This window comes from Hypomesus nipponensis, chromosome 6 (genome assembly GCF_054491055.1).
Source record: "Hypomesus nipponensis isolate SF chromosome 6, ASM5449105v1, whole genome shotgun sequence".
Taxonomy (NCBI): domain Eukaryota; kingdom Metazoa; phylum Chordata; class Actinopteri; order Osmeriformes; family Osmeridae; genus Hypomesus; species Hypomesus nipponensis.
In genome coordinates, this window is record NC_140366.1 from 6,468,309 (window position 1) to 6,495,767 (window position 27,459).

At 49.3% G+C, this 27,459-nt stretch overlaps 1 protein-coding gene across 1 annotated transcript; it reads left to right on the forward strand.

The window, feature by feature from the left end:
- The first annotated feature begins 758 nt into the window (after window positions 1–758).
- On the forward strand, window positions 759–27,451 carry slc35f1 (solute carrier family 35 member F1). The gene is made up of 8 exons (XM_084699305.1): window positions 759–1,166; window positions 11,940–12,115; window positions 16,057–16,184; window positions 17,350–17,509; window positions 17,983–18,139; window positions 19,117–19,169; window positions 21,058–21,212; window positions 25,900–27,451. Exons 1-8 carry the CDS (start codon window positions 1,057–1,059, stop codon window positions 26,122–26,124), a joined length of 1,164 nt encoding a protein of 387 aa, XP_084555431.1. The 5' UTR covers window positions 759–1,056; the 3' UTR covers window positions 26,125–27,451.
- Window positions 27,452–27,459: the final 8 nt, after the last annotated feature.

The following is a 27,459-nucleotide window of genomic DNA, read 5'->3' on the forward strand; positions in this document are numbered from 1 at the left end:
CTTCTCCTGATTGGCTAATTACATCTCTCTGGAAACAGGAAGAAAAGAAGGAATATAACCGTGAACCTTTAAGAGGACAAGAAAGCACAATAAGATACCTGGTAATGTGTGTGTGTGTGGGGGGGGGAGTTGCTATTGTTTGTCAGTGTCTAAAATCCTACAGGTGTTCAGTTTGGTCCTGGTCCATCCTACTAAGTGGTTATTGTCAGGGGTATGCAGGTCAGCAGGTCAAACAGGTGCCTCACTGACCCCTCTACCCTTGTTGAGAAAACCCTGTGTGTGCGTGTTGGTTTGTGTACCTTCAAAGCAACACACATTACTCTGCAGTCATTATTCTAAGAAAACAGATGTAGGTCTTATCTTGGATGTGTCTCTAATCCTATACTGCTGTGTGTCCCTGTAGCTGTAGGTATGTGTGTGTGGGTGTCCCTATTCGATGTGTTTGTGTGACTAAAATACTTTGGATGCCCTAAACCTTGATGCCCTGCCAGATGCCAGCTGGTTCACCTTGGCATCCAGGACAGATACTTTAATTTGTGGCTTTAATCTAATGTGGGCATTAGGTGCCCTGCATTAATAGCCAATTTTATCTTTTGGACCACAAGATAAAATTCCTCGTGGAGCATCAACGACCGATCGTCCGATGTCCGACGAGACAGACTGATTTGAAGGCACCCCCTAGCGGACCTGTACATTACTTCACCGGCAGCAAAACCGGAGCCCTCAGCTTGTCCGCGGCAGACCAAAGCAGGCATCCAGGAGATGCGCACTGATGAGCCGCTGCTAGCGTGTCAGAAGCAGGTGTTCTGTGTGTGATTCCCCCGAGAGCTGAACGCAGGCAAGCTTCCGAGTCCCACCGGTTCTTTTTGGGATACTGCCAATCACCTGCACCTGCGCGAGCCATGGAATGCTGAGACTGTCTATCCATCGCGCGCTCGGAGAATCAGACCCCGCCGCCCTCGTGGAGCACAGTAGTCTCCGTCCTCCGCCTCGCACTGAACAGAATGCGCCCCGGTTCTGGCTTTTGATCGTTAGATTTTTATTTCTGGCTCAGAGATGATACCCGCTCAGCAAAATCATGTGGTCACAACGATTGAGACAATCCCACCCGACACCGTCACGGCATCGCCGAGTCTGCTTCAGAGGATTAGAAAAGTACTAAACAGGTAAGAGATAGTGTAGTAAAAATATGAGATTGCTCTCAATACATATTCATGAACGGGAGCACATATGGTCCATTAGAGACACCTGACTGCAAACCTCTCTCTCTCTCTCTCTCTCTCTCTCTCTCTCTCTCTCTCTCTCTCTCTCTCTCTCTCTCTCTCTCTCTCTCTCTCTCTCTCTCGGTCCAAGTTTAGAAGTCACTGCACGTTTATCAAAAACGTCATAATCATCCATCGAAACAGTGGTGTCTTGGTTAGGTTCGCTATACGTTAACTTGAACTGCACGCGAATAAGGAGTCTTATAAGGGGTCATATTCGGTTAACGCGTTGTGTTGACTTGGCCAGCATCATGTCCAGTCAGTGCAGGGTCTGCTTTAGCCAACAATGCCCCTCCCGCCCCTTTGTCTCAAGCTGTGTGTCCTCGTCCGTCTGAGGTCGCATTCCTGCGCCTCCGGGGGTCTTTCACCGCGACCCATTCACTCTCTGGTCCCTGAAGACCAGTCGGGATTTGCCGTGAAAAGACAGATTTACTATGAAGTAATTCTTGCCACAGAAACTGCTGCTTTGAGTGTCCCGCAATTATCGTGTGTGTGTGTGTGTGCGCGTGTATGCTCTCTGTGTGCATCTGGACGATTCAAGCGGTGGTTTGTATTGCATTTGGGCTCCAGTGAAATGTGTGTGTGAGGGTGTGTGTGCATTTGTGCGTGTGTGTGTGTGTGTGTGGAGCAGTTGCGGTCCAGCTGAGAGAAGAAAGGCTCCACTTCTGGTTGACAGCTGGTGGCGCTAATGTTGGGACTCTTTCTCCCTATCGCTCCATCTAGCGCTATGTCCTCTCCCCTGGTCCTGCTTCTCCCTGCCATCTGCCGCTCCTTTTATCCTGGCTACTTCTCTCTCCCTTCAGGAACAATGTCTCTGGAGGTGGAGTCAGATCAAGTTGCTTGTGGTGATGCTGAGGGGGTATTGTTGTCACGGAGAGGAGAAGACAGAGGGAGAGGAGCGAATAGAAGGAAGGAGTGGACAGGAGAGGAGAGGAGGAGAGGGGAAAAGAGGAGAGGAAATGAGAGGAGAGGGGAAGAGAGGAGAGGAGAAGGGAAAAGAGGAGAGGAGAGTAAAGAAAGGGAAGAAACAAAAACTAATTGTTGGTTTGCAACAACCGTTTTGAGTGTAAAGATGCTTGAATCTATTCATATTTCACATCAAAGCACTATACATAGGAATATCAAATGTGTTGTTGACAAATGAAAACCCCCAGCAAAAGTGTGATGGTCATGCAAATGAGCTAAAACACTTTTTAAGTTAACAAATGAATGTGCAGTAGTCAGTGGTTCACAAGGAAGTTGTCCATGATTGACAGTGTGTTCCCAAAAGCTATGCACAGTAAGATATGTACTCAGCTCATATTTACCAAAAGCTTCAACTGGCAGATGGAGAGAGAGAGAGAGAGAGAGAGGGAGGAAGAGAGTGAGAAAGGGAAAAGGGAGGGAGAATAACACTTGAGGAACCTGCCCGTATAAATATTGATGTTAGTGTTGCCACATTGTGCTGACTTCACAGCTTTGCAGATCTGAGGAGGTTTTTCTGAACAATGTGTGAGGTACAGTCCATCTGTCACAGAAACAGTCCGTCCGCTTTAACATGTCTTGCTGTGCTTTCTTTGTATGTGACCCTTGGGTACACAGCTCCTGAAGAAAACATGTCAATATATATATAAGACCCGTTATTTCAACCACTTTGTCATCAAATATTGTCTTATATGTGGTCTATAACATTTCCGGACATATATTTGAGTCATGGTTGAGGCTCGAGAATAGGAATGTTGAGATGAAAAAAGAGGAGGCGGAGAGGAGAAGTGAAAACGTAAAAAAAATCCAAATAGATGAGTTGAGAGAGGACAAACGTTTACAAGGACGTGGCGGATGAGGACACGAGAGGAAAAACGAGAAGGGGTAGAAGATGAAACGAGAGGAGGAGGATGATGAGGAGACGGGAGGACGGGACAATAGGAGAGAGAGGGATCCGACCGTGGAAGTGGACAAGGCCCAGAGTGTGACTGAACAGCTCCAGTGGGGGATCCCAGGCGGATGCTTGGCAACCTCGACGAGCTGGCATGTGGGGGATGGTGGTGGTGGGGGGGGGTCTGACAGGGGAGGGGCTGGTGGAGGATTGCTGTTGGGCGTCAGGCCCTTCCAACCTCTTTGGGCCATTCAAACTTCAGCCAGCACTGACTTCCTGTCTCACAGCGCAGCGTTGTTCCTGCTTCCTGTACCAGCATGACTGTGCACTCCGCAGCTGAGGCCTCTGGGTAAAAGGATTCTGAACCACAAAAAAATACTCTGAATGTTGAGTGTAGTTCTGGACCAGATATTCCCAGAATGTAGTGGTATTGACCTGAAAATACCAAAGTGTCTATAGACTAGACCAGAGATTACCAGAGTGTAATTCTATAGACTGGACCAGAGATTACCAGAGTGTAATTCTATAGACTGGACCAGAGATTACCAGAGTGTAATTCTATAGACTGGACCAGAGATTACCAGAGTGTAATTCTATAGACTGGACCAGAGATTACCAGAGTGCAATTCTATAGACTGGACCTGAGATAAGGGATGTGTATACTGTCTGTATAGACTGGAACAGAGCTAACCCCAGTTAGTCGGTATACAGGGTAGAGCAGTTTTTTATGAAATGGCCAGGCCCTGGAAATTCAGCAGTCATTCGCGCACTCTCACTGACATATTCTGGATTTGAGCTGTAAGACATACCCCTTTTTGCAAACTGTCATTAAAAAACCTTTTTGCAATGTAGAGGCTGGATGTGAGTGGTTTTAAAGTTTCATTGGCTGATGGCAGAGCTGACTCTGCTGCTGCTGTAGAAGTGGTGTCTTTATTGGATGAATGAGGCACCGGTCGTTTCCCTTGAAAAAAGGTGTTGCTTTCGACATCTGACACACCACAGCATGCTACCGTCAGGTTAGAGACAGAGGGGGAGGAGGGGTAGAGAGACGGAGGGTGAGCGAGAGACTGGGTGAGAGAGTAAGAGAGAAGGATTGGAAGGAGGGTGACAGACAGGGCAGGAAGAGAAGGAGCCTGTGCGAGAGTGAGAGAGGGCCAGACAGAGAGAGAGAGAGATAGAGAGAGAAAGAGGGAGAGAGTAAGGCAGGGAGGATAGGAAGGTGTGTGTGAGAGAGAGGAATGAAATTAAATGGGTTTTTGAGTTGACTGCCCTACCTGGTATTCTAAAGCGACAGTGCTCCCCAGTGTACTCTATGCTGGAAGCTCCTCATAACCTGACTGAGAGAAAGGGAGAAGGAGAGGTAGAAAGAGCGAGGGAGAAAGAGAGAGGGAGAAAGAATGAGGGACGGGGGGAGGGAGAAGGAGAGAATTCTCAGACAAAAAAAGAGTGACGTAGTCAGGAGGAGAGCAGAGAGAGAGGGTAGGATGGAAGAGAGTCCGAGAAGAGCAAGCTGGAGAAGGAGAAGGAAGAGAAACGAGGTGATGAGAGGAGAAGAAAAGATGGGGGAGGTGTAGAGAAGGAGTTATCACTGCTTAGGGGTTAATTGAAAGGTCTCCCTGATCCACCACTGTCTGGCAATGCATGCTGGGATTTGACACTCAGGAGTCTTGCAGTTTTCTGTGCCTGCTCTCCCCTTCTAAAACGCTCTGATCTCATCGTTTTTCTCCTCTTTTCTTTTCTGTTCCTTTCTCCTCTCCTCTGTCTCTCGTGCTTTCCATCTCTCCTCCTCCTCTTCCCCCTCTGCCGTCTCCAACTCCCCGACCTCCTTGTCTCCTGTTCTCCCTTTCCTCCTCCTCTTCCTCCCCCAATATTGTTTCCTTGCGAGTCGGCGAGTCGAAAAGACAGACCAGAAACGTGGTTGAGGAAGGACATCTGGCCTGGCATGCAGGGGCAGGGCAAACAGGCAATTCTTCAGACAGCTACATACACTCAGGCCTCCCCAAGGACCCAAGAATGTAGCAGGCTCAGTCCAGTTCTCAGTCGGTCTCTGGAGAGGGAGGTGTGGGGGCGATGGGAGCAGACGAGGGACTCCCTGTAGTGGTTAGATGTAGCTAATTAGCTAACGTGGCGCTAGGGCGCTAGCCTTAAATTGTATGGTAATTTTCTACTCATGGGTCAATTGTTAGCCTGCTGCTGGCCTTCTGTTCTCCAGAGCCATGCTAACCTGCTAATGAGGCTAGGGTTAGGGAAGTAGGGCATCCCTGCAGAGACTTCCTTCTTTTTCTCTCTCTGTGGAACCACCATGGTAGTAGACACACATGTGCATGCACACACACACACACCAAACTCATACTTACACAGCAGCTACAGAGGACCTGTGGAAATGTTGTATAACTGCATAACAAAGACACAGACCCAGACACACACTCACAGTGAGTGAATGTGGGAGGATGAACAAGGAGGACACAAAAGGAGACAATCGAAGGAAAACTACAGAAGGACCCAGAGAATGGCGAGTTGAGGAAGAAAAGAGAGAACAGCATTATCTACTGTCTTTCTGTCTCAATAAGGAACTTGTTCATGTCGACCTCGTCAGTAGGCATGTGCGAGAGTGTAAGTGAAAGTGTGTGTGTGTGTGTGTGCTGCACAGTAGTCTCTCAGGGGTCATGAATGCAGGAAGAGGAAGTGAACGACACAGAGGGGTTCTGTGTGGGCTGCATGACATCACTCTGTAACACTCCAGCTCTGTCCAGAAGATTTGGGGGTGGGGGCTAGAGGGGTGCAGACGAACAGAGGGGGATTTAGACATCCTCGGGGCCTGGAGGGCAGGGGCTGGGTTAGAACCTGATCTGGGACCGGGTTTAGAAACCTGGTCTGGGACTGGGTTACAACCTGATCTGGGGCTGGGTTTAGAACCTGGTCTGGGACTGGGTTAGAACCTGATCTGGGACTGGGTTTAGAACCTGGTCTGGGACTGGGTTTAGAAACCTGGTCTGGGACCGGGTTTAGAAACCTGGTCTGGGACTGGGTTTAGAACCTGATCTAGGGCTGGGTTTAGAACCTGATCTGGGACTGGGTTTAGAAACCTGGTCTGGGACTGGGTTTAGAAGCTGGTCTGGACTGTGTGTCTGTCTGTCTAGTATCTGTTGGAGCTACTATTAACTTTGCATTGATTAAGTCTGAGAAAAAAAGTGAAAGTGTATAAAGAGAAAAGCAAGAATGACATGTAGAATTATGGTACGCTATGGTTTTGTGGAGGTTTGTGACTGAACGTTAATGTCCGATCCCCACAGGAGGTGCCTGTGTAATTAGAGGAAATAAGAGGTGCTGGTGGCACCTGTTAGAATCCTAGTTAGACGGGGTAGCAGACACAAACAGAAACAAACCACTAACTGTTGCATAATAATGGCAGTATTCGGGATCTATAGATTTTTTTCCGTGACAAGCCACAGAGAATATTTTAGCTGGACGCTAATGCATAATAAATGCTGTTTTTGTTGGACTTCTAACCCTGGATCTCCGCATCTGCATATCTTGTATTGTGAGTCATTAATCTTCCTCCAGCTTGAAAAGCGACTATTTGCCTGGGATACTTGAGTTGCTTTGTTGTCATCTTGAGAAAAGAAAGCATAAGTATACAGTATCAGAGCATATAGAAAATATAGTATCAGAGATAGAGAGATCATTTTCCATCATTACTATAGATGGCAATTGTAGCGTAGGGTAAGGGTGTTACGATACTCTCAGCTCACGATACAATACGTATTGCACGACTCAGGTGCAGAGTACGTCGCGTGCTGGTAGCTCAACCAATAGGATCAAACTGACGTCATATTGTAAAAGTTTTGCCATGACTCTACGATACATATTTTAAACATTTTGTGTTGCGATATATTGCTCCACAATATATTGTTCCACCCCTAGTGTAGAGTGATGGATGGGAGGTGTGTGCTTGTGTATTGTTGGAATGTTGGTAATGCAGTTTGAATCCCTACATTGTGCTATCAAGGCCTATTGATTCCCCCTCAATCTTGGCTTTAGCTTTGGCGTCTTTTGTTCTCGGTTGCCTTTTGTGTTTGAAGGAAGAGAGGGGGTGTACGAGAAGGGGGGAGGCGTAGGGGAGAGGGGCATGGCGTGCGCGAGGGTGTCAGAGCATCAGCCTCCTGCCTCTCAGGCAAAGATGGTGTTTGTTTCTCTGCGATGGAGCACAAAATACACTGCCAGGAAGAGAGAGAGAGAGAGAGAGGGAGAGGGAGAGGGAGAGGGAGAGGGAGAGGGAGAGGGAGAGGGAGAGGGAGAGGGAGAGAGAGAGAGAGAGAGAGAGAGAGAGAGAGAGAGAGAGAGAGAGAGAGAGAGAGAGAGAGAGAGAGAGAGAGAGAGAGAGAGAGAGAGAGAGAGAGAGAGTGAGAAAGTGAGAAAGTGAGAGAGTGAGAAAGTGAGATAGTGAGAGATGAAGAGAGGGAGGGAGGGAGAGAGAGAGAGAGAGAGAGAGAGAGAGAGAGAGAGAGAGAGAGAGAGAGAGAGAGAGAGAGAGAGAGAGAGAGAGAGAGAGAGAGAGAGAGAGAGAGAGAGAGAGAGGGAGAGAGAGAGAGAGAGAGAGTGAGAAAGTGAGATAGTGAGAAAGTGAGATAGTGAGAGATGAAGAGAGGGAGAGAGGGAGAGAGGGAGAGAGGGAGAGAGAGAGAGAGAGAGAGAGAGAGAGAGAGAGAGGAAGAGAGGGAAGGAATGAAGAAGAGAGTGAGTGAGTGACATCCTTGGCTTTCTTATCACATTAAATCTCTGACAAGTAAACCCTGGGGTTCTCTTGGATGCTAAACACCATATCATTGTCCACCAGATTTCCACCTACCTATGTAAACTAGATTGAACTGTAACTGAGTAACTGTCTGCCACTACAATGCGACTCCTCCCTCATCAGGAGGTTGCCTGACTGGCATTTATTACATGGGGGGGGGGAATGAATTATTCATGAACAGGGGAGATTGAGATCATGTCATTGGTCTGTGTGTGGGAGTGCAGGTAGGGAGGGACATTAACAAACACTGATTGTGATTATAATAGTGGCAACTATCCCCTGTCTCTGGTGTGTGTGTGTGTGTGTGTGTGTGTGCGACAATACATGCAGTCCCCATGGGAGATTAGAACAGATGATTGGACTAATAGCCATGAGAAGTGAAATTGATTGGCTAACAGCTTCTGCTTTTTCCTTAATTAGTCACGTCACAAGCACATCCGATACAGAGTATACTGATGTGCATGTCTGTCTGTCCATCCCTCCTCTCCTCCATCTCAGTCTCCCCACATCCCTCCATCCCTCCATTCATCCATCTCAGTCTCCCCACATCCCTCCATCCCTCCATTCATCCATCTCAGTCTCCCCACATCCCTCCATCCCTCCATCCTTCCATCCTTGTCCCTCTCTCAAATGGCTGGTGGCTGTCAGGCCCCGTCATGAGCTGTGTTTCTGCCTTCCATCCTTCATACCCCCCACACTGTTCCTCTCTTTTCCTCTTTTTGCCAGTCGCTCTCTTTCTCCCTCCTTTTTTCCTCTCTCTTCCCCCTCCTCTATGTTCCTCTCTCCCCCCCTCTATGTTCCTCTCTGCCCCCCCCCCTCTCTCCAGTGCTGAGGAGGCTCTTTGTATTCTGTGCAGCAAGCCTGGGTGCCCGAAGGGAAGGAAGCACTGTTGTCTCTCTCTCTCTCTCTCTCTCTCTCTCTCTCTCTCTCTCTCTCTCTCTCTCTCTCTCTCTCTCTCTCCACTCTCTCAGCAGTGAGATCAGACCTGATGTGTATGTACTCCTGGAGGTCAGAAGAGTTATGTGTCCAGACTGTGCCAGACTGGTCAGATCAGTATTGAAGTGGACTAGATTACTGGTCTGGTCTGGTCTGTGTTAAGGAAATAAACAAATAGGCTTGTCTCATCTGGAAGTGATGTGTCACTTGTCAATTTGTGTGTCAAATGGGGTTTGAGAGAGGGAGGGAGAGAGGGAGGAAGGGAGAAAGGAAGAGAGAGAGAAAGAGAGAGAGAGAGGAAGGGAGAGAGAGAGGAAGGGAGGGAGAGGAAGGGAGAGAGGGAGGAAGGGAGTGAGAGAGAGAGGAATGGAGGGAGAGGAAGGGAGAGAGGGAGGAAGGAAGGGACTGAGAGAGAGAGGAAGGGAGAGAGGGAGAGAGAGAGGAAAGGAGAGAGAGGAAAGAGAGAGTAAGGGACAGAGAGAGGAAGGGAGAGAGGAAGGAAGGGAGTAAGGGAGAGAGGAAGGGAGAGAGAGAGGAAGGGAGAGAGTAAGGGACAGAGAGAGGAAGGGAGAGGGGGAGGAATGGAGAGAGAGGAAGGGAGAGAGGAAGGGTGAGAGGGAGGAAGGAAGGGAGAGAGAGAGGAAAGGAGAGAGAGAGGAAGGGAGAGAGGGAGAGAGGAAAGGAGAGAGAGGGGAAGGGAGAGAGAGAGAGGAAGGGAGAGAGGGAGGAAAGGAGAGAGGGAGGAATGGAGGGAGAGAGGAAAGGAGAGAGGGAGGAATGGAGGGAGAGAGGAAGGGAGGGAGAGAGGAATGGAGGATGGGAGACTTTAACTCTCCAGATGAAGTGTGTCCTCTCTAGGCCTTTGTCGTTTCCTCTATCCCTCACGCTCACATTCAAGCTAATTACAGCTGTCTACCTCTATCCATCTCTCAATCCCTCCATCCCTCCATCCCTGGCTCTACGGCCCTCATCCTTTCCCTTTGTCCTTGAGATGAGAAGACCTCTCTCATCCTTTTCCTTACTCGATTATCACTCGCTCTTGATTCTGGAGTGGAAGACTGAGAGTAAAGGAGGCCAGGAGAGGGGGAGGCTGAGAGGCTGAGAGAGAGGGAGGCTGAGAGAGAGTGAGGCTAAAAGGCTGAAAAAGAGGGAGGCTGGGAGTCAGAGAGGCTGAGAGAGAGGGAGGCTGAGAGAGAGTAAGGCTAAAAGGCTGAAAAAGAGAGAGGCTGGGAGTCAGAGAGGCTGAGAGAGAGGGATGCTGAGAGGCTGGGAAAGATGGAGGCTGGGAGAAAGGGAGGCTGAGAGAGGCTGAGAGGCTGAGAGAGCAGATATGAGGCAGGGTGGGAGGCTGAGATGGGGTTTATTTTGTCAAGGTTAATTCAACAGGATGGTATATACCTGAAGGCTCTAGGCTTCGAGTCAGAGTGGAATGCAAAGAGAGGGGAGGGGGGGGGGGTTAGATGGAGTGAAGTAAAAGAGAGAGAGAGAGATAGAGAGAGGAAGGAAAGAGCTAAATATATTTATGAGGAAAGGAAAGTCTCTCCTTAGATTTTGAGTTTGATCAGTAGAGGTCTTCAGGTAGTATAACCTGAAGCCATAAGTCCTGGTTGAGGAAAAAACGAGAAACGTACATATTCACAGATTCAATCTGCCCTGTAATTGGCTGAGAGGCATTAAATTGGTTTTCATCTAAATGCTAATTCATGCCTCTTGGTGCAACCATGAACACTATGTTTCGCCTGTACATAGGAAGCACGGGTCTATCTGACCTCAGCCAACATGTATACATGGTGCGACTGCCCTGCCTATCACATTAATACTGCATTATTTAATATGGCTCGTCGTGTAGGTTGAGTTTGGTTAATGCATGTTTTTTTTCACCAACAGAGATGTTGGCTCCATTTCCCTCAGGGACTAACTGGTAAAGTGAACTTGCTCTGTAGGCGCTGCAGTGGATAGAAAGACTGGGCTAATCATTCTTTATTATCCTGGTGTTGTTATTTGTTTTACTCCACAGGGGAGCTCGTCAGAGTACCTGGACGTGTGTGGGGTATCGAGTAGTGTTTGTGTGCGTGTGTGTAACTGTTCATTTAAGTGAAGCTAACAGTAGAATAATGAGCTGCTATTGCAGTTCCCAGAACACACAGTGCGACTGTATTGTGATGCATGCAAAAGGCCATTGGGATCACAGTGGGACAGAGCGTTGCCGAATGTGTTCATGTCTTTGTGTAGTGTCCCCTTTGCCTTCCCCAGGGACTACCAACCAACCACATTCCATCCATCACTTCTGTCGTTTCTCCTGGGAGTAAATGATGCCTAATTAACTCTAGTTAATTAAAGAGAGTTGATAAAGCACCGGATACAGGGCTAGTCTAGGGCTAGTCCTTGTCCAGGTTCAGATCCAAACCTGGTCTAGGTCAAGTCCAGATCCAGTCCAGATCCAGATCCAGGGTTAGGATCAAACTCACATATTACAGCTTCACTGTGGCAGAGGACTGAAAAGACAATGTGATATTGAAGCTGGACCAACGAGACAGTGATTCATTATGTATAGGCGGAGAGTTTTCCTGTATGTTTTTACTGTTTTGATATGGGGAGAGGGATTATAGGCTTTATCCAAAGCTCCATCCAACCAAGCTGAAGCCACCTGTAATTAAACATTAAACAACTACTACAGCCACAGGATGTGTGTCTGTGTGTCTGTGTGTGTGTGTGTTTAACTGCTTTCCCATCAGTTACTTGTTATCTGAGAATTGCTCATCACTACAGTGTTGTCGTGGAGACTGATGAGATGGAGAAAGTCATTACTGAGGCATTGATAGGAGGGGGGGGGGAGGGGTCGAGAGAAGGGGAGAAGATAGGAGAGGACTGTGGCTGTTTGTCCTGTCGCACACTGTTCCATGACACACACACACACACGCACAAAGAAATAGACCTGTGTTGATGTGGCTTCTCCTTGAAGCCTTAACATATGCACTGACTGTACTGCCCTCTCTCTCTTCCCCTCTCTCTCCTTCCCTATTGACATCTCCTCTTCTCATCCTCTCTCCTCGCTCCCCCCCTCCCCTCCCCCCCCCCCCATCTCCCCCAGGGAGCTGGTGGTGACCCTGGCGTTGGGTCAGGTGCTCTCTCTGCTCATATGTGGCATAGGTCTGAGCAGTAAGTACCTGGCCCAGGATTACCATGCCAACACACCCGTGTTCCAGAGTTTTCTCTGCTACATCCTCCTCTTCCTCGTCTACACCACCACACTGGCTGTCAGGCAAGGTAAGAGCACACCACACACTCACTCACTCACACACACAGACACACATGCTCAGAGGAAGACAGTATGTGTGTGTAGGCTGCTGTTGTTATTCATGCTGTTTGTTATTGCTCACCAATTGGAGCTGATTCACCATCCAAACATATACAAAGACAAAGCGACTCATTGGAATGGGCGAATGGACCAATATAGTTCTAAGACTCTGGAGTTGGAGCTAAAGCAGAGTTGGCGCCTGACTCACCGACTATGATGCAGAGGTGACTTCTAAGGAGCTACGCTCGTTTTTTGTTCTCATGACAGATTTATGCGGCCGGAGATAGCTGTCCACTCACCTGATTGTCACCTTGGCAACGCAAACTAGTTTTGTCGACAGCCGTGTGTCTGAGGGAGGGAGGGAGAGAGTGAGAGAGTGAGATAGTGAGAGATGAAGAGAGGGAGAGAGGGAGAGAGGGAGAGAGGGAGAGAGGGAGAGAGGGAGAGAGAGAGAGGAAGAGGGAGTGAGAGAGAGAGAGAGAGAGAGAGAGAGAGAGAGAGAGAGGGAGAGAGAGAGAGGGAGAGAGGGAGAGAAAGAGGGGGGGGGGAAGAGAGTAGTGATAAATGGTCTATAACTGTATTTTCTTTTAGGGATGCTTTGGGATCATTCTAACCTCTAGTTCAGGTTCTGTGTTTCAAAAGCCTAAAATGGTCCTTGAGAATTGTATGTAGTGTACCTGGCTCCAGACTTAACCGGACAAAATTGCAGCCAATCTGTTTCAAATTCAAAACAAAGGATTAGTTAAAATGCTGATTATGCTTCGCGATATCCATTTTCACCTTTCAATTATAACTTTGCTTATTGCTGTGCAATAACAGCAGGCTAAGTTTAAAGTTAAGAGGCTCGAGTTAGTGTTGGAACAGGTAGTAGCTGTACAGCCCCCCCTCCACACACACACACACACACACACCCTGGAGGGTACTCAACAGGACGTCCTGACCTCCCCCTTATTGGATTTAGACGACTGCCCTGCTGAATTGGGGTCAGAAAAAGAGGAGAGCGAGGAGAGAGGGGTTGGCACTCCTCCGAGGGATCCATCCGTCTCCCTTCTCCTCCCACTCTCTATTTCCATCACTCCCTTTCACCTCTTCCCTCTGCTTTGCTCATCTCTCCTCCATCTTTCTCCTACAGACACACACATGTGTGTATTATATGTATACTTCCCGCTGCTGTGGGTTTTAAGGCTGTGTGCACGCTGGTAAACACACACACACAAAAACACACACGAATACACCAGACAAAGCGCCATATTTACAGCACCCTCCTGTCTCCCAGTGTGTCTCCCATCTGCTGCTGTGTGGATCTAAACCAAGTGTGGGTAGGCAGTCTTCTCTCTCTCTCTCTCTCTCTCTCTCGTTCTCCCTCACGCACTCTCTCTTTCTCTCTCTCTCTCCTTCTTTCCTTCTTGCCAAGCATATGGAACGACAGAAGCCAACCATTGTTGTGGGATCCACACAGGGAGACATGAACATGGCAGCATTCTTATCCTCTGTCGAGCCAGCGACCAAGCCAGTCATCCACCTAACCGCCCAGCCAACCGGTCAACCAACGATTTAGTTAGCCACCTAGCCAACCAGCCAGTAAACCAACTAACGAACCATTCAGTCAGCCAGTTAACCACCTCGCCAAACAGCCATTCAGCCACCCAGCCACCTAGCCAGTCAGTTGGTGCAGGACAGATCTGCTTTGCCAAGTGGAGGACAGTAAGTGACGTTCTATAATGACTTAAATCACTAGGACAGTTGGCAAGACATGATGAGGTGTTTTTATGTGTGTGTGTGTGCGCGTGTAGTTGGTTGTTGACCGTGTGTGGGTGTGTTGCACGAGAGGGAGTAAGACGAGAGTTAAGAGGAGAGGGGGTTGTCTCGGGGGACAGTTCCTGAATATTCTCCTCCAGTATCCTTCAGCTCCCTGTCCCCACAGGCAGATAATCAATAATGTAATAAAGCCTGTCTGTTGTATGGTTGGAGGGGCCGAGAGAAATGTGTGTGTGTGCGCGTGTGACTATGTGTGTTTGCCGGGACCCCCTCAGTGCCTACCTGTCTCTGTTCAACTATGATTGAGTATGTATTTTACACAGGTCTACATGGACGTGTGCATAACCATAGATCAGCCATGACACTTCCACTCACCCCAAAGAGACAGACAGGAAAGCAGACAGACAGACAGACAGACAGACAGGCAGGCAGGCAGGCAGGCAGGCAGGCAGGCAGGCAGGCAGGCAGGCAGGCAGGCAGGCAGGCAGGCAGGCAGGCAGGCAGGCAGGCAGGCAGGCAGGCAGGCAGGCAGGCAGGCAGGCAGGCAGGCAGGCAGGCAGGCAGGCAGGCAGGCAGGCAGGCAGGCAGGCAGGCAGGCAGGCAGGCAGGCAGGCAGGCAGGCAGGCAGGCAGGCAGGCAGGCAGGCAGGCAGGCAGGCAGGCAGGCAGGCAGGCAGGCAGGCAGGCAGGCAGGCAGGCAGGCAGGCAGGCAGGCAGGCAGGCAGGCAGGCAGGCAGGCAGGCAGGCAGGCAGGCAGGCAGGCAGGCAGGCAGGCAGGCAGGCAGGCAGGCAGGCAGGCAGGCAGGCAGGCAGGCAGGCAGGCAGGCAGGCAGGCAGGCAGGCAGGCAGGCAGGCAGGCAGGCAGGCAGGCAGGCAGGCAGGCAGGCAGGCAGGCAGGCAGGCAGGCAGGCAGGCAGGCAGGCAGGCAGGCAGGCAGGCAGGCAGGCAGGCAGATAGATGTTGTTGTCCAAATCATGAACCGGTCTCTAACTGACTGGCTTTGTCTGTAAGGGAGAGAGTGAGAGAGGGAGAAACGAAAAGAAAGAGAGAGAGAGGTTTGCAGGAAGAGTGCTCCCTTACATGCTTGGCAGAGTAAGAGGCAGGGTCTGGAAATTGGAATGGATTTAGAAGCATCCCAATTAGTGGCAGAGTGAGAGAGAGGGAGGGAGGGGTTGGCTTCTATAACAGTACCAGTAAAGCAGCTATAGTCCATCATTCTCCTGTGTGTGTGTTTGTGTGTGTGTGTGTAAGAAAGAGAGAGAAAGGGAGAGAGTGTGTGTGAGTGAGTGTAGCGGATGTCCTGCCAACGTCATCAGAATATTTGGCCAGCAGCTTTCACTGGTGTCTTACACACACACACACACACACACACACACACACACACACACACACACACACACACACACACACACACACACACACACACACACGCACACACACCCGTAGTCAGCCAGTGAGCACAGCTGAGCAGGTTTTCAGAGGCCAGTTCGGTGGATCTGGGGCTTCAGCTGGCTGGCCAGCTCTGTCTCTAGCTGTCCCCTCACTGTTAGCTGGGCTGCTGGCTGGGACTCTTTGCCTGAGACGGCCAGCCTGTACTGGAGCAGAAAACGAACCCCACCCTGGTGAGAAGATCTGCTCACACAGCTTGGAATCACTCCGTGTGGTTTATATCAAGTGCACCTCTGGCTGCCTGGAGCACCTTGGTGCAGCACAGTCTCCTCCCGCCCTTGTGAAGGGACCCCGGGTTCGGCTCCAGGGCAGGTTCTCTGGAGGCACAAACAACCAAAACAATCTCACGGTTCTCTGAAGACTGACTCTTGTGCCTGACTCTTCCCATAATCCTTTGGGAGTCCGTCACTGGTCCCACATTTCGTTGCCTTGGAGGCAATTGTCTGTCGATTCATGTTGCCATGGTAATGGCCTATCTGGTCTCCTTACCCCCATGAACACAATTTGTTGTTGTTCCTGTTCTTGTGGCATTATTTTGTTTTCTCTTTTCAGTTTAGTGTTGTGCACAGAAGATTAGAGGGTAATTACAATGTCTGTTAAAGCCACCCACTCTCATGTCCTTTTGTGTGACTGTGTGTGTGTGTGGATGTGTGGGCACATTTGTGGGTTCTTGCCTGCGTCTCGTGTGTGTGTGTGTGTTCCAGGTGAGGAGAACCTGCTGGCCATTCTGAGGAGGAGGTGGTGGAAGTACATGTTACTGGGACTGGTCGACATCGAGGCCAACTACATGGTCATCAAGGCCTACCAGTACACCACTCTGACCAGTGTACAGGTCAGTCTGGGAGCGCTGGGTCCAGGGGCCCTGTTTGAACAAGAGCAGATGGTGGTTTGGATCTGCTCTCTCATTGGACGTCGGGCAGATGTGTTTGGTTATCCGGTGTTCAAACCTCCCTTGTCTCCTCTAATTATAGACACGCCTCCATTTTCTTTGATTGCCCACTCTTCTTCTGTTGTCTTTCTCTGTTTCTCTTTGTCATTCTCTCCCTGTTCTCTCTCCCCCTCTCCCTGTCTCTCTCGCCCGCAAAAGTTTTGATGTCAACTCCTAATGAGGTCAAACAATGCCTCATTAATATTCATGGCAGGAACATCCATTTATGGCTATGCTATAAACGCTGCCCATTAGTGGCGGATGATTGGTGGGCTCTGGATGGTCAGGCTCACTGGCCCCATTCCATACCAAAGATCAGTTGGCTCATGGTTGACTAACAGCTCGGTCCCAAATACTTGCCCGGGCCGTACACCACTCTACTATACTGCACTGCATTAGTGCAGACCTAAGGGATTTGGGAGGTGTCTGTTTAGATAGGGATCAGTGTGCATAGTGTGAAGGTGTGACAGGAAAAGACTCCTCGCTGTGAAACAGGATTTGCAGACAGACATATCTCGTCACATGTTTTGAAGAGCCTCACCTATGCTGAAGTCATAGATGTTATCGACTAACTTCGAACTGCAGCTTGTTTACTCACTGATGGAGGTTAGGTTTGTGTTCAGGTTCATGGAAGAATGGGTTTTCTACAGAACGCGAGGGCCCCCTCAAAAGCGAACGAGCTGGTGTCCTCTCTATCTGTAGTGTGGTGGCAGTGTATCTGCCTGGTTTATCTGCTGACAGGAGATATCAGCACCCAGGTCACGTTGTTGGTCGCTCATGAATTCATTCGAAAACATTGTCAGTTTCCTGCCAGAGTCGTCCTCTCGGCTGTTTAATGATTCTCTACTGTGTGTCTGTGTGTGTGTGAATGTCTGTGTGTGTGTGTGTGTGTGTCTATGTGCTCTGTGTGTTTATGTAATGTGTGTATGTGATGTATGTGTGTGTGTGTGTGTACTGTATGATTGTGTGTGTACTCTGTGTGTGTGTGGGTATGTGTGTGTGTACTGTATGCTTGTGTATGTGCACTCTATGTGTGTGTGTGTGTGTGTGTGTGTGTGTGTGTGTGCAGTTGCTGGACTGTTTCGTCATCCCAGTGGTGCTGCTGCTGTCCTGGTTCTTCCTGCTGGTCAGGTACAAGGCGGTCCACTTTGTGGGCGTGGGGGTGTGTCTGCTGGGCATGGGCTGCATGGTGGGGGCCGACGTACTGGTGGGACGCCAGCAGGGCCTGGGTGAGTACCAACACACACATTGATTTTCTGTTCAGATATAAATAAAACATTCCATATGGATTTTTTACTACGTTAAATGACATGTAACATAGCACCCCCACCCCCCCCCCCCCCACACACACACACACCCCTCCCTCTCCTGGTAACTCCTGGTTTCGGTGAAGGCACAGAGGGTCTCTGCGGAGTGCTGGGAGAGCCATTACTACATGACCTGTGTTGTACCGTGGAATAGATCGTTTGTTCTGTGGCATCGCTGTCTCAGCGGTGTGTCTGGAGGATGGTCACGTGTGTTTGTTATCACGACCTTCCCCTGCTGGAGCCCTGGCTCCAGCAGTCATTGTAAATAAGGTCACGCACGGTGACACGAATCAAATGCACCTCATTTACTTTCAGAGAGACGACAGAGTAATTGATGTACTGCGTGTAATTGGTTTGGTTTGTACCCCCCCCCCCCCTCCCCCGCCCCCCTCCAGGAGAGCAGAAGCTGATGGGGGACCTGCTGGTCTTGGGGGGGGCCACCCTCTACGGCATCTCCAACGTGTGTGAGGAGTTCATCGTCAAGAACCTCAGCAGGGTGGAGTTCCTGGGCATGATGGGGCTGTTCGGGTCCTTCTTCAGCGGCATTCAGCTGTGAGTGTGTGCGAGTGCGTGAGTGAGTGTGTGTGTGTGTGTGACTCTCCCAACGTCCATTTTTTCTCCCTCGCCATACCTCTAGCGGCAAATCCCTCAGTTTCCCTCTCTCCCTCCATTTCCGTCTGCCTGCCTCTCCTTCATCAGCCCTCTCCTCATCTCCCCATCTCCATTTCCTCCTCTATTTATCGGCGCTCCCTCTCTACTTCTCCATCTTTCCCTCTCTCCTCCTCCATCTCGCCCCCTCTCTCCCTTTCCGTCTCCGTCTCGCCTCATCCATCCCTTTCTCCCTCCGTTTCTGTCTCCCTCTGTTCCTGAACACCGATGTTCTTTTTCGACACAGGACCACTGATGAGGCGGTAACCGTGGCAACACACCGGCACTGCCGAGCGGCACAGATGCTCATAGAAAAGACGTGTAGTGATGTCACAGGATGTGACATGTCCTCCAGAACGAGATGGGGTGGTGTGTGTGTGTGTGTGTGTGTGTGGGGGGGGGGGGGGGGTTGTTGGGTAGTGTTGGAGGGAAGAGATGAGGTAGATTAGATAAAGGAGGGGTGGATTGAGTGATCGAGGGAGGAGAGAAGGAGGAGTTGGCAGGAGAATGTGGGGGATGACAGAGAGTGTGTAGACGGTGGAGGTTGGGGAGGAGGGCAGATTAGGAGAGTCAAAGTGGGGCGGGGAGGAGGAGAGGGAGGAGAGGGAGGAGAGGGAGGAGAGGGAGGAGGAGAGAGACAGAGGAGAGAGCAGCACAGCCATGTACTCTAGCTATCGCTCACACCTCCTCTGGAACAAACAAGGACTCTGCCAACAGCGCTCCCAGCAAACATGCCCAGGATCAGCTGTCCCACGCTCTGATTGGATGGACTTGTCTTGGCGTTCTGAGCTACGGATGGCTCGGCTGTCAGACAAAACTCCCCTGTGTTCTCTACCTGTGTCTGACCCTATGTGTGTGTGTGTGTGTGTGTCATGTTGCAGGGCCATCATGGAACACAAGGAGCTGTTGAGGGTTCCCTGGGATTGGCAGATAGGTGAGTGTTGATTGGCTGACTCCTAACAGGGTTGTCGTTCCTACTCCGACGGTCTGGTCATCTGTTGAAAGCAGCGGCCTTTGTTGACGACCGGAACATCTGAAGGCATGTGTCTAACTGCTGTGTTTGAAGACAAACCTCTCCTAGACACTCCTAGAGCGAGTCATTATCTTGTTGCTATATAGCTCCCTGTCCCAATTAGCCTGGATCTGAATATGCATGAGGCTGAGATCCATGCCGAAGTGTTTATATTTGAGTATATTTGAGATCACTATAGTTACCGTCCCATGATAACTCTGCACAGGTGACAGCCACATACTTCTCTGCTGTGTATATATGTGTGTGTGTGTGTGTGTGTGTGTGTGTGTGTGTTTGCGTGCCAGATATAGTAAATAAGTAATTTGAATAAATCATGAAACCTTCTGTTTAGTTACATGAGAGCACTGTGTGTGTATGTGTGTGTGAGTGTGTGAATGAGTGAAAGCTGTTCTAGCTGAGGGCAGATAGTGTTCACATGGTCTCGGGGTGCCGGAGATGGCACACGCACGCTCCCTGGGGCTAGGCAGTTGCCATGGTAACCGTCCTTGTCAGTCTCTCAGACCGCCATGGCCGCTCGGTCAACCCCACAGTGGGCGTGGTCCAGTCAGGAGTTCACAACTGAACTGGAAGGCTTAGGAAGGAGGAGGAAAAGACCTCTGATAGAGGTACATATGCGGGAAGATAAACGGACAAAACTGCCAATCGCCAGCACCTCTCGGCTGTGAATATAAAACGGGTTTACTAGACACTTACACAAAGTTGTAATTATTCAGGGCACCGTCAGCACTTTGCTCCGATTTGATCAGTTACTTCCCAGATCAATTGGAGACCCCAGCCTCCAGTCACTTCCCCTCAGAGAGAGGAGCACTGCAGACAGTCATCTCCTCTCTGACGCTGGCTCTTTGGAATGACCAGACAACTTAGTGTAATAACAGTACATTTAATAACATGAAGGATGCATCCAGAGAGCTCTGGTTTCTGCCTCTCTCTCTATCTCTCACACACACACACACACACACACACACACGCGCGCGCGCACCAGTGAGCTCTCTCGGTCTGCTGACAGAAGCATTGATGCTCTATATCCTCTCTGTGGACAAACATTGGGAAATGCCATAACAATAAAGACAATAAATTGAAATGGAACCAGATAGCTTTCAGTGGCATGAGCGAGGGAATAAGGAGGGAGGGAGGAAGGGAGGAAGGGAGGAAGAGTTAGCCCTTTGCAGAATTCACCGAGTCTCACCAAGAGATAAGTGATGTTTTCGTCTTTCCTTCAGAAACTAATCAGTGTTATCTCTCTGTGTGTGTGTGTATGTGCGCGTGTGTGTGGTAATACTGCTGGCAGCAGTCACGGTCATATGCCTCTTAAATGACAGAACTGAGAGCAGACCGGCAAAGAGCCAACAATTGTGTGTTTGTGTGTGTGTGTGTGTGAGAGAGAGAGAGACAGAGACAGAAACCGCAGGTGTGTGTTGGACTCCTAGTCCCTCTTATTGGCATGTCCTGAGCTTAGTGTGTGTCGACACAGTAAAAAGTGGACCAACTGGTCCAATAAATAAAAAAACATTTGAAAAAAACCATCAGTCCCTAAGGAAAATACATGACGAATGGGAAAAAACCTCTGTCAAACACACATCATGGAGAAGATTCCTTCCCAGGTTGAAGACCTCTCCTCTGTATGTAGACTTCTCCTCAGTGAAGCAGAATGAGCCCACGCAACACTAGACCAGCCTAAAGACAACAGAGAGACTTAGCGGATCTCTGTGTCCGATTCCTAACAAAATGAATCATGACTAATGGATTCAGGGGAAGAACATGAATCACGTGTGTGTGTGTGTGTCCTCAGGTCTGCTGTACATTGGCTTCAGTGCCTGCATGTTTGGGCTGTACAGCTTCATGCCGGTGGTCCTGAGGAGGACCAGTGCCACCGCTGTCAACCTGTCTCTGCTCACCACCGACCTCTACAGCCTCTTCTGTGGCCTCTTCCTCTTCCACTACAAGGTGAGACCAACACACAGATATGTACACACACACACACACACTCACTCTCTCTCTCTCTCTCTCTCTCTCTCTCTCTCTCTCTCTCTCTCTCTCTCTCTCTCTCTCTCTCTCTCTCTCTCTCTCTCTCTCTCTCTCTCTCTCACACACACACACTCACACATGTACAGGTTGTATTTGTTCTCTCCTCTGTCTGGAGGGACTGAACTCTCAGTGTCTTCCTGCCATTTCAAACACACTTGCTTAATACAGAATATCTAACACACTTGGTTTTTAAATGATGTCTAACACACTTGGTATATAAATAATATGTACCATACGTGGCATACACATTATATCTAACACACCTGGTTGGTACAATCCATTACTGCAGGGTTTCAAATTCCGCCTGCGGCTCTCAGGCTTATTTCTCGTTCTCATTTCACTGGACGATTGATTGATTTCGCTTCCACACACTCCTGTGCATGCACACACACACACATGCATGCTTTCATACAGATCCAAAAGGATGTTCACTAACCCTGAGGGGTGTATGTTTGCAGACAACTGTGGTGCTGAATGTCAGAATGAATAGTGTGTGTGTGGGTGTGTGGGTGTGGCTGAGGGGACTAAGGGGGGTTCCAGGCTCTGCTGAGGAGTTGATCCTCATCTCTCCTTCCTCAATATTCCTTATTCATGCCTCCACAAGGCTTCCTTTCTGTCCTTAAAATCTCTCCTTCTCTTTTCGCTCAGCTCTTGCTCTAGTCTCCCCCTCTCTCTCTCTCTCTCTCTCTCTCTCTCTCTCTGTCTCTCTCTCTCTCTCTCTCACTCACTCACTCTCTCTCTCTGTCATTCTCTGTCTCTCTTATTCCCTATGTATCTCTATCTCTCTTTCTCTGTCTCCTTGGGCTGTTGTATTATTGCAGTCCTAATCAACACCTTGCTCCTTACCACAATCAATTCAGCCAATCACACCCAGTCTCCTGGCGGGGGAAGCAAGTTGTCTGCACTGTGAGAGAGCAAGGCCTATTAACAATGCTCCTTGCCTTTAGTCCGCTCACATTTATTGTTATCTCTCTCTCTCTCTCTCTCTCTCTCTCTCTCTCTCTCTCTCTCTCTCTCTCTCACACTCTCTCTCTCTCTCTCTCTCTCTCTCTCTCTCTCTCTCTCTCTCTCTCTCTCTCTCTCTCTCTCTCTCTCACAAGCCTTTCATTGGTGAGACAAACAAGAGAGGGTAGGGGGAGAAAATAAGAGACAGAAAATTGCATGAAATGGTTGCGGGTTTTCACAGAAACCAGGCTTGTTTGAAAGCCAATCAACAGAAACAGACTTCAGCGATGTTGTGCTTGCTCTGGTTTGGTCCAGCCTTCTCTGTTCTCAGAGTAAAACAAGCACCCAAGGTAGTTTGGCAGACCAGACAGCATTCTCCCGAAACTGTCCGAATAGTTTCACTCCCGACAACAGAACACAAGTCTGAAGGCTTCTCCAGGTCATGCCATGTTTGGTTGTATGTGCTTTTCTAATAGTGTGTATGTGTGTACGTGTTTGTATGTGTGTATGTGTAGCCAGTGTGAATCGGTGAAACTCACTCCTCAGGTATGTAATGGGCCACCCGCGTCAATGAATAGCTAGCTTTTCTTTGGCGTAGCTGGTAGTGGTTGCGCTTGGCATGTCAGAGGTGGTGAGTTCGACTCCTGGTCGATGCGGCCAGATACCTCTGATGGTCTTTGCTAGCAAAACCACGTCCGTTACATACCCGTCACATATGTTTTTGTATGTGTGTACGTGTTTGTATGTGTGTATGTTTTTGTATGTGTGTACGTGTTTGTATGTGTTTGTATGTGTGTATGTGTTTGTATGTGTGTATGTGGGGTTGTGTTGTTAGTGTGTACAGGTGGGTCAGACACCCCATCATACTTAAAAGAAAGGAGCCTCCCTAACACTCAACCGCCCCACCCCCCATAGCTGCACATAAACAAACGTACAACAATGCTAATGACAAACCTTCAATAATGTATGGTGTGTGTGGGTGTGTGTGCATCCTAATACAGAAAGGGCCCTGGGTGGTTGGCTTATTGGCTGTTCAGAGGCAAGTTCAGGACCCAGAGGAGCCAGCCTCCCAGCATAGTTAAGAAGGTCTCACATCTCTCACCCTGGGCAATATACTGCAACACCCCCCCCCCCTCTCCCCCCCGCACACACACACGCACACACACTCCCACACACACCCATACCCGCATACACATAACCCACCTATACTCACACACACTCACATTTGCACACATCAAGCCCTGGGGAGTGTGTAGAACTGAGAACAGATTAGAGCCAAACACAGAATCAGAGCTCCCACAGAGCCTCTGTTGGTACGGCGTTTCATTAAAGGAAAACTCCAAATACACACTAGAAAGTATTCTTTCAGAAAGCATTCTCTCCTCTACACACCACAGCACATGGATAGGAGCCAAAGCCAGTCTCACCAGTTCTAACACAGACCATTTTGGTAAAGTGCATTTGTGTCACACAGCTGTAATGATGTGCTATCAGTCATGGAGGCAGCCACTCAACTGTGAGGGAAGGTAGTCAGGGTGAAACCACCAGGACCCACTGCCCCACTCCCCCAGCCTGCCTCTCAGTCCAGACCACTCTCTCACTGCCCCACTGCCCCAGCCTGCCTCTCAGTCCAGACCACTCTCTCACTGCCCCACTCCCCCAGCCTGCCTCTCAGTCCAGACCACTCTCTCACTGCCCCACTCCCCCAGCCTGCCTCTCAGTCCAGACCACTCTCTCACTGCCCCAGCCTGCCTCTCAGTCCAGACCACTCTCTCACTGCCCCGGCCTCACCGGGGAGGCTGAAGGGTGAGGGAATCGGGCTAGTAATCTGAAGGTTGCCAGATCGATTCCCAGCCGTGCCAAATGACGTTGTGTCCTTGGGCAAGGCACTTCACCCTACTTGCCTCGGGGGGAATGTCCCTGTACTTACTGTAAGTCGCTCTGGATAAGAGCGTCTGCTAAATGACTAAATGTAAATGAAACCACCAGGACCCACTGTCCCAGTCTGCCTCTCAGTCCAGACTACTCTCTCACCGCCCCGGCCTCGCCTTCCTGCTGGGCTCATGATTGGCTTGATTACTGCCACCCTCTCTCAACTACACCAATTAGGAGGACAATCAGGAAGTAATTGGTTGATCCAATTTGGCCACTTAATTCTCGTTTCTAGACTGTTCTGTGACCTGTTTGGGAGGATATGGGCTTTTTGATTCCCCCGGTAGCTTTCCCGCTGCCTGGCTGGATCAGTGCAGAGTTAATGGAGGAGTACTGTATATCAGAGTGTGCTTTCATTCTTTATCATTTGAGTTCACATCAAGGTTTGTAGTGGGACTGGATGGCTAGCTGACTGGATGGCTAAGTGACTTCAAAATGACTACTTATGTACTTCATGTCTGTACAGCAGACAGTAATGTAGCGATCGAGATTGGGGTAGAGTTAGAATACTGTAGGAATATAGTTGGATTGTCTTATGAGTAAGATTTGAGTATGATAATTGGATAGTAGAGATATGATAGAATGATAGGACATGTTTGGCGACAGGAATTGAGTTACATTCCATCTAGTGGAGTATAGTAGGAGTATATTAAGAGCATGATTAAAACATGATAGAAGGATGGTAGAAGGACAATATGTTGAGAGGATGGTGTAATCAAGGAGGATGGTAGGACAAGATTTCATGTGCTTCCTTACATTGGACCACACCCACCCACCCCTCTCGGGAGATTCTATTTGTGACTGTCACATTGTGGAGTCCCGCTGTGCGCTAAGTGATGACGCCAGCGAGCTAGTTATCAGACGGGACGCCGAAAATAGACAGGAAAGGTGATGAAGGCACCTCTTGTTCTGTCATCACAGCCCTCCTCTCAGGAAGGTGTCGGTGTGTTGGAAAGAGGCATGCAGCTTCTCTCTTCATCTCCCCCTCTCTCCAGAACGGCTCGGAGCATCTCGTCATGCCCCTGTTTGCAACCATGTTTTATTACACGAAGATGCAGCTTCCAGTGTGCTCCCTCTCTCTGTCTTCCCTCTCTCTCTGCCTCGGTCCCACCTGCCTCGGTCCCTCCTCTCTGCCTCCATCTGTCTGCCTCAATCCCTTTGCCCTAGACGAGTCCACCTGCCTCGCCTCTGCCTTCATCTCCCTACGCTACCTCAGTCTCGCTGCGCTGCCTCCATCCATATTTCATGCTGGTGTTTTGAAGCCGCTTTGTTCTGCGGGAGCTGTCAGGGAAAGCTGTGGCCCTGAGCTGTCCTGAAGGCATATTCTTAGTACGCAGACACACCGTCTACAACAGTTCACTGCTCCGGAATGAGCCAGAACAGGCTCCCCTCAGAGTTCTCTTCTATAAGTGTGTACTTTATCGGGCTTGGTAAGATTAAGTCTGCAATTCTCAGTCTCCATGGTGAATGTTGTTATGTATTCATTGTTTGCGTGTTTTGGTAGATTAGACTGAATGCTCGCTCGGGCTCTATAAACCAAACGCTTTCTGTCCAGCTTACAGTCGCTGACTGTGTATCTGTAGTCCACTGGAGTGTCACTACCACCATATACATTTACATTACATTTATGCATTTAAATGTAATGTAAATATACTGTATATACTGTTTACGTGTGAACTATTTACCTGTGTACACAGGTTAAACTGGGTGCTTGTGTTTGTCTCCTCAGTTCTCTGGGCTGTACCTGCTCTCGTTCTTCATCATAGTTCTGGGTCTGGTCCTCTACTCCTCCTCCTCCACCTACGTGGCCCAGGACCCTCGTGTCTACAAACAGTTCCGCAACGCAGGACACCCATTTACGGACACGCCCACACTGGGGCCCCTGGAACCCTCGGTGACCTATACCAGCCTGGGCCAGGAGGTGGAGGAGGAGCCTCGCATCAGGGTGGCCTGAAACCCTGTCAATCACCCCGACATCCCCGTCCACAACCCTGTACAGAGAGCATCATTGGCTGAGTGAGATTGGGGAGAAAGCCGTAGAAGAGCCAAAAGAGTTCACTGTGATCCTGGATGGTGAATAGTTAGCAGTGACTTTCATGATTCTGAAGATGTGTTCGTGTATAGATCACCTCCTGTCCTTCTGCTGTACAGTTACATGGTTAGATTGTGCTGAATACCTGTCTAAATTCTATATTGTGACTGTTTTTTTATACAAGTACAACACTTTATTGAATTTAAGGTCACGTTTTTTCCCAGCTTCGGCTGTGGTTCGAGCTGTCTGAGATTTGTCTTTTTATGAACCTTCTATCCCTTCCCTGCTACACCCCCAAGTTGGTCCACTCATCAGGTAAGGCTCCAGGGGCCGAGCAGAGCGGTGCACAGACGACGGCACGACTCTGCGCCTCGCTGTGCTCCAACGCTGAGGCGGAGACAGACAGATACGATCAGTCTCTGATCCCGCCGTCTCAGTCGTCCTTCCTGTCTTCCCTTCCTCCTCGAGTCATGTAGCTACCTGGAGGTTCTGTCGCCTGTCTCTTCTGAGGAGGAAAGGAGGAGAAAGGAGGCGAGGAGAGACTTTAGCGACCCAGTCTAGTTTTGTCCTTAAAACTACAAGTCCCATCAACCAGGTACAGATAGATATATAAGAGGTTCTGGTGAGGAAACAAAATGGCTGCTCAAGGTGTCTGGGTGGCCTGTTTGATTTACAAATCACCTGTCATCTTAAATGGGTAGTAGGCTTACATAACACTGTGTATGCTCTGTAGATTAGTCAAGCCTAGGTGGATCCAGCCACATTTGTTGAACACTCAAACCCAAGAACACAAGATGGATGAGGTTCCTGGATAGCTGTGCCCTCTGAACAGGAGAGCATAATATTGTAAAACTGTTGATTATTGATTATGATGATGCACTTGTTCTAGAGGTGTGGTGTTCTGTTTTATTGCTCGTCATTATGTTGGCTGTAATTGTACAGTCTGTTCGCAGTTAATTGCTTTTTAATTCCATGCCTGGATTCTATTTGCAAAGCACATTATTAATGCCATGATTTGGAACAGATTCCCCTTTAAAGTATTATCTAATTAATTTTGTATTTCAGTAGCCTACTTGATTTCAGTGTATTGGAGATTTTGTTGTCAAATATGTTGCCTAAAATAAAGTATCTTTGTCGGAAAGCTGAGACTCAAATCTCTAAAACCAAGTGGCTAATTTGCCAACAATAGCCTCTTCCGCTATACTTCAACAAGTGTAACAACTTGCTACACCTCTGCTGTCAGCTACTATAAAATTG

Bases quoted from the DNA above. Each gene is read 5' to 3' on its own strand.
- slc35f1 (XM_084699305.1), top strand. From the start codon at position 1,057: ATGATACCCGCTCAGCAAAATCATGTGGTCACAACGATTGAGACAATC. The intron at 12,116-16,056 runs GTAAGAGCACAC...TGTGTGTTCCAG, and splicing joins CACACTGGCTGTCAGGCAAG to GTGAGGAGAACCTGCTGGCC. The intron at 21,213-25,899 runs GTGAGACCAACA...TTGTCTCCTCAG, and splicing joins TCTTCCTCTTCCACTACAAG to TTCTCTGGGCTGTACCTGCT.